At 45.1% G+C, this 11,532-nt stretch overlaps 1 protein-coding gene across 2 annotated transcripts in view; it reads left to right on the forward strand.

Annotated features, from left to right (window-relative positions):
• epha2b (eph receptor A2 b) overlaps positions 1-11,532 on the forward strand; it is a 28,122-nt gene that overhangs the window by 9,145 nt on the left and 7,445 nt on the right. For both annotated transcript variants that reach the window (XM_007570081.2, XM_007570082.2), the window contains exons 4-9: positions 6,731-6,886; positions 7,789-8,148; positions 8,334-8,464; positions 8,959-9,130; positions 9,208-9,301; positions 11,452-11,507. In XM_007570081.2, the coding sequence (XP_007570143.1) occupies positions 6,731-6,886; positions 7,789-8,148; positions 8,334-8,464; positions 8,959-9,130; positions 9,208-9,301; positions 11,452-11,507 (969 nt within the window). The remainder of the gene's footprint in view (positions 1-6,730; positions 6,887-7,788; positions 8,149-8,333; positions 8,465-8,958; positions 9,131-9,207; positions 9,302-11,451; positions 11,508-11,532) is intronic.

An 11,532-nucleotide genomic window follows, 5' to 3' on the forward strand; every position in this document is an offset into this window, starting at 1 on the left:
ATGACTGCGTGTCACCCCTCATCTGGATCTGCACCAGCTGATCCACGGCTTTATTTCTGTTTAACTGTCCCGGGCCCACACCTCGCCAGCTCCCCCGAAAGCCTCGGCAAACAGGCCGTAATCCAACGCCATGGTTGCACAAGGCTCTGTTTATAAACGAAGACACGGTTTGGGGGCGTGGAGCGCTCCCAAACCGGCCTGTCGGTGGACCGACCGTCCCTCCGGATTCCAGTAAGGTCGGAGCTCGCCAAGCAGCTTCCAGTAACCAATTTTCTCCTCTCCCACTCCTTCCCTCGGTGTCCGTGTCTCCAAACTCGTCCTCGGTTGATGTAAGGAACAGTTGGTGACTAAGCTAGCATAGCTACACGCTGTGGCGAGTGATTTGTATGGGTAGTAATTGACTTGGGTGTGTTTGGTCTTTTTCAGTGGAGTAAGTACTGGTTCTGCTGGCTTTTTTGTTTTTTTCTTTTTTCTTTTTTGCCTTTGTGTAATCTCTCTCTGCCCCTCACCCCACATCCTCCCTGTCTCAGAGGACTCTTCTTGACTATTTTAATTTTCTGCCTCTCAACTTGTATTTATTTTGTAATTTCTTATCTCAGCCACATTATTCCCAGGATTATTTTCGCAGCGCCATATGCAGTTTACTCCAGAGGCGCACACTGTTGTGCAACCAACCCCCCAAGTACAACAAGCTTCGATACAAACATAAAGCTTTTTCTTTTTTTCCCCCTTCTTGTTTCGTGTTCACATTGCTCGTGGAATCACACGGAGGCTGTTGTTTTTGGCCAACACGCAGGTCATGAATATGACACCAGAAGACTTTAAACATCCCGTTTCACATAGCCCTGATGGGACTATTTAGACTGTGTACGCTCACAGTATTTCTGTCTGATAAAAACAAGTCTCACTAAGTGACTCGTAAAAATAAATAGGGGCAAAATCTGAACAATGCTGCCAATCGGGGAACAGCAGCCGGCTGCTTTCACATGGTGGCTAAGGCGTAAACATTTAGTTGGAGGTACAAGTGAAACTCTAGCCATTTGTTTGTGCTTTTTTTTTTCTTGATGAACTTGACAATCGACGTGAGAAATTGGACCGCCTAGAAAAGTCTTTCATGTCAATGATCGAGTTTTAAATTAAGGCCTGCATCCGAAGCCGGTGAGTTTGTGACGATTGAAGAAACGCCTTGCGCAATTTTTAGTTTATCTGATGTTATGCATGCAAAGAGACGCGGCAGTTCTCCTGGAGATTGCAGTGATTCGATTTAGCAGGCTTAAGGTGGATTTCACAGAACGAGAATCATCTCACTCCACCCGGATAATCCCTCCCACGCTCAGAATTTTCTGCTCCACCAATCTTCCCTTCATTCTCTCAGCCTCTGCAGCTGGTCACAGAAAAGCAGAGTCACTGCCTTATTGGACAACTCGAAAACAGTTTTGATAGACAGGCCTTTTTTTTAATGCTACACTGGCTCTGAAAAAACCACTGAGATTACTTTGAAAGATCACATATCTCAGATGTTGTGCCAAGTTAGTTTACGACTAGCGAGCTGATCTTGCGGGAGTTGGTTAGATTAATGGGGGGTTCGGTTGGGTGAGGGAAGGGGGTTCTTTCAAGCGATGACAGGCTGTGTCTTGTTAGGCCACATTTTTACTGGAGAGTACAGTGCCAGTTATTAGAAACGGCAATCAAAAAAACAAAAAAAAAAATGGAGTCAATGGAGTCTGTGATTATCTAGTATTGATAACAGAAAACTGTATCAACAGTTCATGGCTTGGGAAAGTGCAAACACCATGGTGAGTGTGACATCTGAACAGATTAATTTTTGATTAGATTAAATCTGATCTGATGGCAGATTTAGGGGAGAAATGTTCACCTTTAGAAACCTTTGGTCTCAAATCACATTCTGAACGAAGCAGCCTGATGATAATCGACAGTTTAGAGTAAAAAGACTCACACAATAGATAAAAACCCAAAATCTATAGAAACACACAGAAACAGTAAAATAAGTGCAATTGTAAAAAGTGTATAATTTTATACACTTTTTACGGTGTATAAAATTGTAGCAGTTTGAGGCAAAAAGCTTGTGGTAGCCTCAACTCAACCATTTTTATACGTAGAAATCTGGAAATCAGCAAAAATGTAAAATAAATGCGCAGTAAATTAAATAGTAGTTACTGAGTGCTTAGTGCACTAAATACCCTAACCCTAACCCTACCTTTTATTGTTCTAGTTTTTGTAGTTTTTATGCCATCTGCTCCATTGAAGCTACAGCCTCCACCTTACTTTAAAAGTTAAGCATTAACCATTTTTAGCCTTCATGCGTGCATGTGTGGAAGTCGGGACATATTTCCTCTTGGTGACATTCCTGAGCCTGAAGGCTGTGTTTATGTATGTGTGTGAGTGTTTTGGTGGGGGGGAGTGCAGAGCAATGTGAAGCGCTTTGTATTGTACTGCCGGTGTGTGAGGTCAGCACTTTCCTTCCCAGCAATCAGTCAGTCATGCCCCCCAGCGCAGCCCAGCAAATACACCCACCCACCGTTCACTGCTAACAGGACGAGGCCTCAGCGGAAACCGGAGGTCACCTAATCCCTCAGTGACTCCCCGACCCGTGGGCTCAGGGTTTTTCATTGTCGCTCAACGCCGCGGCCTCACTCAGCTGCTTTTCATTTTGTTGTCCTGCCTGATAAGTCGTTTTGTTTATTGGTGCATTTGGTCCTGTTCTGGTCACTTCCCCTGGCCAGGAAGTCGATGGCTGTCGGCTTTCAGCCTGTTGGCTCGGGGAGGTGTGGTGAGACGGTGTTGCCTTTTCCTCCTGGTTGTCTGGAAGTGATGCAAACCAGGACAACTCTGGCCTCTGGAAGCTCTGAGTCAACCCGGGTTGGCTTCATCAGACCCTTCCAGCAACGATTTTAAAGCTCCTCGTCTCCAGTCTGCACTCTGTGTACCTCTCTTCCTGTTACTGAGTGCGAGGAAACGTAGAGAGTGAGAGGTGAAAGGGGATCAGGGAATTTATTGTGTTTGTTAACAACCCCAGATGAAAGCTTGGGTGCAATTGTAAAACAGATGTAATGCCTTCACAGCTGCTCCATTGGTCAGCTAATCTTTTTCACTAATGCCTTCAACCCCCCTCCTGAGCCCACATGCCCACACATCAGCCCCTACACCTTTATGGCTCCTTGTCTGCCCCCCGCCTCCCCTGCTCTACCTCTGTGACCTCTGGCTCATGTTACCCAGGCCTCCTCCCCCATCAGAGGCCCCCTCTGTTCCCTCAATCCAGGTACCCCCGATTGCTAATTACTTGTTGTCACCCTGCATATAAACACACAGACATGACATATCGCCGTTTCACGCAGGGTTTGTGCAGTTTGGAGATGAAAAGAGAGGAAGTGAAATAAATGAGGGCAAGGACAAAGCCAGGCTCTTTTGCCCCCCAGAAATGACCAGAGAGCTGCCCTGATACAGATCTGACACTGTTTACTTCTCGCTTGGCTTTATTTTTACAAGATCTCCTTTGCTCGCTGGCCATTCCTCTGAGTCTAACCTTTCTCCCTTTCCTTCTCGTCGGTGTGAGCATGTGTTTGTTTTACTTGGCCAATGACTCTGTGTAAAGCCACGCACAGTTTAACTCACCCTCAGGCAGACACGACCTTTCTGCCTTCTAAAAAGCTCAGTGCCGCACTCAGTTGTCAGCCCCCATCGCTCTCCCTCCCCATTCGACTTATTTGTCATGTCCCGGGGCCGATTTCTGTTGTCAAGCCACCATGTTACCCATTCATCCATCTATACGACCAGGCATTCATCACTGTCGGCGTCTCATCTGTCTTAAGTTCTGCCGACGCGCCGGTGAGCCCTCAGAGGCTCTAGAGCCACTCCGGCTCCCTGAACGCAACAGGCCCTTGCACTCGTTCTGTATAAACAAACACGGGCCACTCAAGGCACACAGGGCCCCTAACATGACAAACAGTTCCTTGTTTGTAGCAAGTGGGAGGGGAAGAAAGGGCCACTCTTACTTTGTCAAATTTCTCAACTCCAAAGAAGCCCAGGCACTTTTTGTTTATGAGCGCCATCGTCTCAGTAAACCCTTTTAGGGAATTTGTGCCTGCGTTTGTGTTGTCTCAACACATTTCAGGTTCCTTTTCGGTTATTATTCTGCTTCACGACTCTTCGCCTCAGTTCTGGTTACTCTGTTGCTCGTGCTACCTCGTGCCCCCATGCTTTGATTGGCTGCTTTAGGAAGGAAGGCAGCGTCAGCCGCACACTTCCTGTTTCCTGTTGTGTCCAGCAACAATCCAAAGCTCCCCTCGACCTTCTCTGTGGAACAAGGAAGCTCGCTTTCCTCAGACTTTTCTTTTTTGTCGAGGAATCCTCTCGTTAAATACCCCAGCTGTACCGTCGCTGTGACTCATATTTGGAATATTTGAGGTACACAAACCCATTCACCTTTACCGCCAAAAGGTTGGCTAGAGCTCAAGCTATGCAGTTCCAGGCCTCCCATTGGGTGGTGTGCACTGGAATGCGTCTTGATTATAGAGGCGACACACAGTGTAAGGCCATCATCTCCACAGGCCTGACCACGATGCATTGCAGCTTGCACTGTAACACCAAATAGAGGCGAGTCCTCCTCTATTCAGATGCCATGTGGCATTTCAGCTATTCCCATCTGCAACGCCTGTGTCTGTATGTTTTCTTCTTTCAGCTTTTGAATGGCATGGCATTCTCCTTGCCTGCTGGTCAGTGGTGAATAGCAATCTTAATGGGTTAGCTGGGAGGAGAGAAAGCAGGAGAGCAAGGAATTTGGGGATTACATAGAAGGAGAGGTAGGGAAATGAATCAGGGTTTTGGGCAACAGCTGTTCCCCCTCCTCAGACCAAGAGTTCGTCCCGGCATGTCTCCTTTCTTTCTTCAGCCCTCAGCAGGATACAGTATCCCCCTCTTCCTTTCTTAGCCCTTCTGTCACTACTTCCCGCCTCTCTCCTGCCTTGCCTGTCTTCTGTCCCGTCTGCGTTAATGAGTAGTCGTATTTATAAGTGAAACAGCTGCCCAAGATAGAACGGAGATGCTGTAGAGAGAGGCAGGACTAAACTCGGTGCAGTCCTATTGGCCAAAGATCCATACCCTTCTTTGTGCAGAGTGATTTCTCTTGCCACAATTGTTGTCAGGCCCTTTAGATAACACACCTCCTCACATATGCTCTGCGTCAGCTCGGTGAGCCGCAAGTTTATAAAAAGCCAAGCAAAGTTGAAGCAAGGCTCATGGTCAATCAGCTAAATCCCCTTGATATGACTCAAATGGAGCCGGAGCCATGTGCTTTCCGTCTCCCATGTGGTCACTTGTGGCTTTCAAATGAGCTTCCCCCGAGCAAGACAAGCCAAAGGGCAAGCTAGACTTTATCTCGGCGCGAGTCTGATATTGTCTTAGTCTTGGCGCTGCCTTTTTTTTCTTCTTTTTTTTCCAATTAGCCTCTTCAGGAATCTGACCTTGTTTGCTTATCACTGACTGTCTCAATGCTTTTCCCAGTCAGTGTCACTGCTGTATCACTGTGAAGGCCTCATTTCATTTGGCCAACACGATCTGTCCCTACAGCGCCTAATCTCTCTTTTACCGCAGTTTTCTCATATTCCAGCATCTGTTTCCTCTGATGCATGTTCATTTAACTGCAGTGTTCCCTGGCATTGAAATGTGTGTGTGTGTGTGTGTGTGTGTGTGTGTGTGTGTGTGTATATGCATTATGTGTGTAGCTGAACTGAATCAGCAGAGGGACATGAACAGGTGACAGGCTGTGGACCTAATCCCTCTCCTGATGCCACATTGTGTCCAGTAGTGTGCTTTGCATACATGTCTGTGTATTTTCTTCATGCACACGACTGTGGGTTCATGTGAGCATTGCATACACGGGCGTGTGTGCGTGCGTGGTTTTATGATCACCCTATGGTGTGAGCAGCAGCCCCAGGAATGCTCTCGCGGAGTTAAAGGGCAGCCGTCTCAATTTCACCCTCCTTGACGGTGCGCTCTCAAACCAAATTTCACACCGTATTAAGTTCATATTTCGACATTTCCTTGCACAGCTGGGCATCCTACCTGCATTTCTTTATTTAGAATTCAAAGTGTGAAATTAGATGTCACCTTATCTAGGCGATGCCGTTTCAAAGTATCCGTGTGGGTCTCTGAGAGAAAGAAATATAATAGACTGCTGGGTGCCAAATAGCACTGTTGGTCTGGTTGCTCTCGCACCTTTTCTTCTGTAGTTATGAAAAACTGACTTAGAGTTTCGGAATGTCGGAATACTGGTTGAGTTTCTTGAGTCAGAGACAGTAAGACAGAAGCAACGGAAGAGATAAAAGTGTGTGGAAAAGTTGAGAGTATGAGTAGCAGCATGGTAGGAGCTGTGTGATTGTGTTTCAGTTTTTGGCTCAAATGAGGATCATTTTATTTGTAATGACCAGAGTTCTACTGAGTGGTCTGAACACTGTGCAGACTCCTCCTGCCTTGTTCCCCCCCTCTACATCTCTCTATCACCTGCCTAAATGTAGTATTTAGCCATGACACAATTAAGTGTCCCCTCGACCTCTACATGTTGCTCTCAGGGGTCAAAAGTTCAAAGCATTTCAAAGAGGCTTGAACAATCTGGAGAAACTTGCTTTGCTCTGTGCCATTTAGGATGCTGCCAGAAGTCCCTATTGTCTCCTTTGGCTGATCATCTGCGGTGAATGTCTTTTTCTCCTTGCAGAGTGTCAGCCAGGCTTCTTCAAAGCTGAGGCGTCCAGGGACAAGTGTGAACCATGTCCTGCCAACACCCAGAGCCAGGACTCCAGGTCTTTGTTCTGTGTGTGCATGGATGGCTTCTACCGGGCTCTTACAGACCCCGTGACTGGACCGTGCTCAGGTAAGAATTGTGCAGAAATGAATGCTAACTTCTATAAATTACTAGTTGTACTAAAAAGTAGAGAAGCACTGAGAAAACTTCCGCTGATTGCAATCTACAGAAGTTTATGCCAGCCAGATACTAGCAACGTGTCCATTACAAATGTGTGCAAAACATTGGTGGTAGTCCACTACTGTCGATTAAAAGAGAAACCCAATTAAAATCACACACACAAATAAGTTTGTTCATGCAATAAGTACTTTAAAGAACATGCCGCGCCGTCATCCTCCTACCACTTCCTGTTGTCTTCTTTGTCTTTTTCTGGTTGTTGATCATGTTGACTTGTGGGATGCAAAAAAAGCGTTTCCATTGAAATTTAGCAAAAATACATTCATTTCGATGTAGCCGAAAAACAACCTCAACCTAGTGCAAAAACATTTTATCAAAAAACATGAATTTTTTCACAAAGTTGGCGTGTTTCCAATATGCGAAGTAAATTGGCGTGATTCCAATTTACACAATCATATATTCAATTCAAGTGCAGCTACACACTAAAACAACAAACAGCTCAGTGATTCTGGTTTGCATTGCTGACAACTCTTTACTGTAGATGCAGATACAGACGGAGGCTGTTGGATCCATTAGCCATTTCTACTATAATTGATTGAACTGTCACAGCTGTTAGAAGCAACAAGAGAGAAAATACACATTTCTACTAAAAGTAATTTCCTTTTGACACTAAATTTTGGATTTGCCCGGAATAAAATGTATTCTGGCCATTTTCATGATTATGAAATCAGTAAATGAGTTCATTTGAAATAGCATTTATGTTCATAACTGTTGAGAAACAAGGAGTATTCAGAAAGTGTCTTTGGTCTTCTACCTATTACATATTCTATGTTATCCTGCTCTGTCCCTGCTAGGCCTCCCTTCTGCACCTCGAGGTCTGGTGGCCACTCCCAACTCTCTTACTCCGGGAAAACTCCTGCTCTCCTGGCAGCCCCCCGAAGACACCGGCGGTCGAAGCGACATCACCTACAGCGTCGAGTGCCACCGTTGGGAGGGCTCGCAGCACCTGCCCTGTGGAGAGAAAATTCGCTATGACCCAGCAAACACGGGCTTGCTTGACACGAAGGTGTCAGTGAGTGAACTGGATCCTTACTTGAACTACACCTTCACTGTGGAGGTGCACAGCGGCGTGTCCATGTTTCCCAGTCAGCCAATGCCGCACAGTTTCAAGCCGCAGTCCTCTGCCACGCTGAACACATCCCTTCACTACACAGGTGAGTGCTGGTGACATGAAGCAGAGCTGCGATGCTATCTGTGCCGCAGTAATGGCTGATGCTATCTGTGGGGTACTGACGGCTCGGCGGTCCGAACGAGGCCTGGGGAGGGGGAGGGAATTGTCCATTTTATCGTTTTAGAATCTTAAAATTGAATTTTTTCCTTCTCTGTCTATCGTCCTCAGACCCGCCCAAAATTACATCAATGCGTCTGGTCGAGCGGGACTCCACCAGTTTGTCTCTGTCCTGGGACGTTTTCCCTCGTCCACGGGTCCAGTCCCAGCCAATCCGCTACGAACTCGCCTACCGCAAAAAGGTGTGGAAACTTTTTAACCCTTGTCTCCAGAAATGGGGTCCAACCGACCCCACACACTTGAAACTTGTATCATCTTCCACAGTCCTCTACGTTTGCCTCAGTCCTCACACACACAAGGGTTAATAGACCGTGAGAGCACACAAACATTAAAGAGCTTAACTTCATGTTCACATTTAGTCCACATGGCATGATTAAAGCTATTAAGAAATGCATTTTGCATTTCATTTTAATGAAACACAAAATGCATTTCATTAAAATGCATTTTGCATAAAATGCATAAAATGAAATGCATTTTGCATTTCATTTTATGCAAAATGCATTTCATTTTATGCAAAATGCATTTCCAAATAGCATGAATGCAATTTGAAACTCATTCAAATTGCATGAGTGCAATTTGAATGAGTTTCTGATGACTACTTAACAAAAAAAGAGGCTTTTTTAATAGGTGCTGCTTTAACGCTGGGGCTGTTGGTGAACTTTTCTGTTTTTCCTAGGACAATAAAATCGACGTAACTACATACGTGGTGCTGAAGCTGGAGAAAAACTCTGTGCAGATCAGCGATCTCTCACCAGGCACAGCCTACCTGGTCAAGGTCCAGGCCCTGGGTGATGACGGCAACCAAGGAGTTTCCAGCTTGGAGGAACAATTTGAGACGCTGTCTGAAGGTGCAGGGAGAAACCGCTCTAGGAAAAACTTACTGGCTTTGTTTGGGAATCGTCTCACTGGTTTATTTTTCTTGCAGGTCAGCTCAACAAGACTGCTGTTATCCTTGCTGGGGTGGTTGCAGGAGTAGTCACGCTGCTCATTCTGATCGTCATCGTTTTCCTGCACAGACGGTGAGTAAGCGGCCCGCTCCGCCGCTTTCCCTCCTTCTTATTCTGTCCCGATAATCTGTCACAACACGACATCCTCCGCTGCCTTCCTCTCTCATTCTTCTGCTTTTCCTTTGTGGGGCCTCCAAATGGCCTTTGCATTCACTCTCTCCTCACCTCTTTCTTTCACTCTTCCTTTGGCAAACCGTCGTTTTCTCTATCTGGACGTGTGTGCCAGCACTCACCGGGGAGGAATTTCTGCTGAATGTGTCTTGTCATTGCGCAACGGTTGCAATCTACCAAGTGTTGGGAGCCTTTGAAAGGAAATCAGACATGAGTGGCACATTGTTGTCGATAAGAGGCGCTCGCTTCTTTTTTTGTGCGAGGCCGAGGGCGCTTTGTGAGTGTGACCCGGGCCTGTACTGTAGCAGATTGTAGCCACCTCTTTCCCGCCTGCTGGCTTTCAGCCTTTGAATCGGCTCAGCAAATACAGCCCATCGCCAGGGCTTTGTCAAAGAAATGCTTCTGCCTGAATGAATGCATTGCAGCAGAGGTTTGAAAAGAGAAAAAAGAAAACAAACCGGGAAAATTTCTTAAAAAGGTTGCTGAAGTTGGGTGCTGCAGCTTTTTTAAGCTACAGCCCTCCTAGCAGCTGTCCTGGGTTCAGTATTTGTTTTATTTGTTGCCACTCGTCCCCTTCTCTCTCTCTCTCTCTCTCTCTCTCTCTCTTTGCTATTCTGATCATCATCTCCTACTGATGAGCAAAAGGCCTGCAGCGCCGCAGTAAAAGATGTGTCTATTACAAAAGTGTTCTTATCTGTTAAGCTTTTCTACGTTTTGCCATTTTACAACCACAGTACAAAGTAATAATCTGTTGTACAGCTTTCATTGCCATCAGAAGTTTGGTGAACATTTGTTTTCACACCACATGAGTCAGTGCTTTGTGGAATCAGCTTTTACAGCATGTACACCTCCAGGTCTTTTGGGGTTTTTTTTTTCTCTACCAGGTTTACACATGTAGAAACTGAAACTTTTGGCCATTGCTACTTGCGAAATGACTCAAATTCAGTCTGGTTGAATGGAGAACATCTGTCAACATCAGTTTTAATGGTGTGTTCAGACCTGAACGTCCAAAATTAGACCAGCATTTGTTACATTTTCAGCTGGTGCAGTTCAGTTTCACTCTGCACTGTGTCAAATGAACCAAGCGCTAATTGAAAAACCTGGCCTTCTTCACGAAATGTAAACAAAAATGGAGTGGTGTAATATTTTAGCGGTTGTAATATTGCTTTTTTTGTTATCTTTGACTTTGATCCAGAATGCTCTGCCCTATAATTCACTTCTTGGTTTTGGAGGGGGTCTCCGGTCCACTTGCATTCACATAAACAAATCGCACCAGAGTTCACTTGAGCCGAACCGAGACCTGGGTTTTTAGGCGGACCAGAGTTGATTACGCATTCACCCCTCCCCCCCCACACACACTGGACATTCTAAAGAAACAAACTAAAGTTTGATTAAAGTGGATTAAAGAAGGCTGGTGTGAATGCACTCGTAGTCTTCCCACAGATTCTCTGTTGAATAAGTTACTTTGACTGGGCCATTCTAACACAAGAATATGCTTTGATTTAAACCCTTGTGTTGTGATTCTCTGCAACATGCTCAAGATATTTTCCAAACTCTGAGAGGTTTGCAGTTCTGCCCAGTGCAGCTTCCTTGTTCCCTCTGAAAATAAGCATTCCCACAACATCATGTTGCTGCCGCCTTGTTTGGTACTTGGGATCTTGCGTTTAGGATGATGTGCACTGTCAATTTTCTGATAAGCCTAGTAATATGTATGGAAGACAAAATGTTTAATTTTTATTTCTTATCTGACATAAGTACCTAATTCCAGATGTCTGCTGCATCACCTACATACAGCTTTATATTTATCTGCAAATTTATATCTCACCTGTGTGTTCCTTGATCCTTATTCAGTAATATGATCAAACAAACCTCACATCGTCGCTTTCCTTTAACTTTATTCTTATCTATGTTGGTCAAGCAAATAACAAATCACAATAAAATCTCTTTGACATATGGTTGTATCCTGACAAAATGTGTAAAAGTTCAACGGTTTGATTTAAAAACTGTGTTTTTTTTTGTTTGTTTTTTTTTGTTTTTTTTTTTTAATTCAGAAACAGAAACACACACACCAGGCAAGGACCAGAGGACACCTACTTTTCAAGCCCCGGTAAAAAAAAAAAAAAAAAAAAAAA

Source organism: Poecilia formosa, unplaced genomic scaffold, assembly GCF_000485575.1.
Source record: "Poecilia formosa unplaced genomic scaffold, Poecilia_formosa-5.1.2 Scaffold255, whole genome shotgun sequence".
NCBI lineage: Eukaryota > Metazoa > Chordata > Actinopteri > Cyprinodontiformes > Poeciliidae > Poecilia > Poecilia formosa.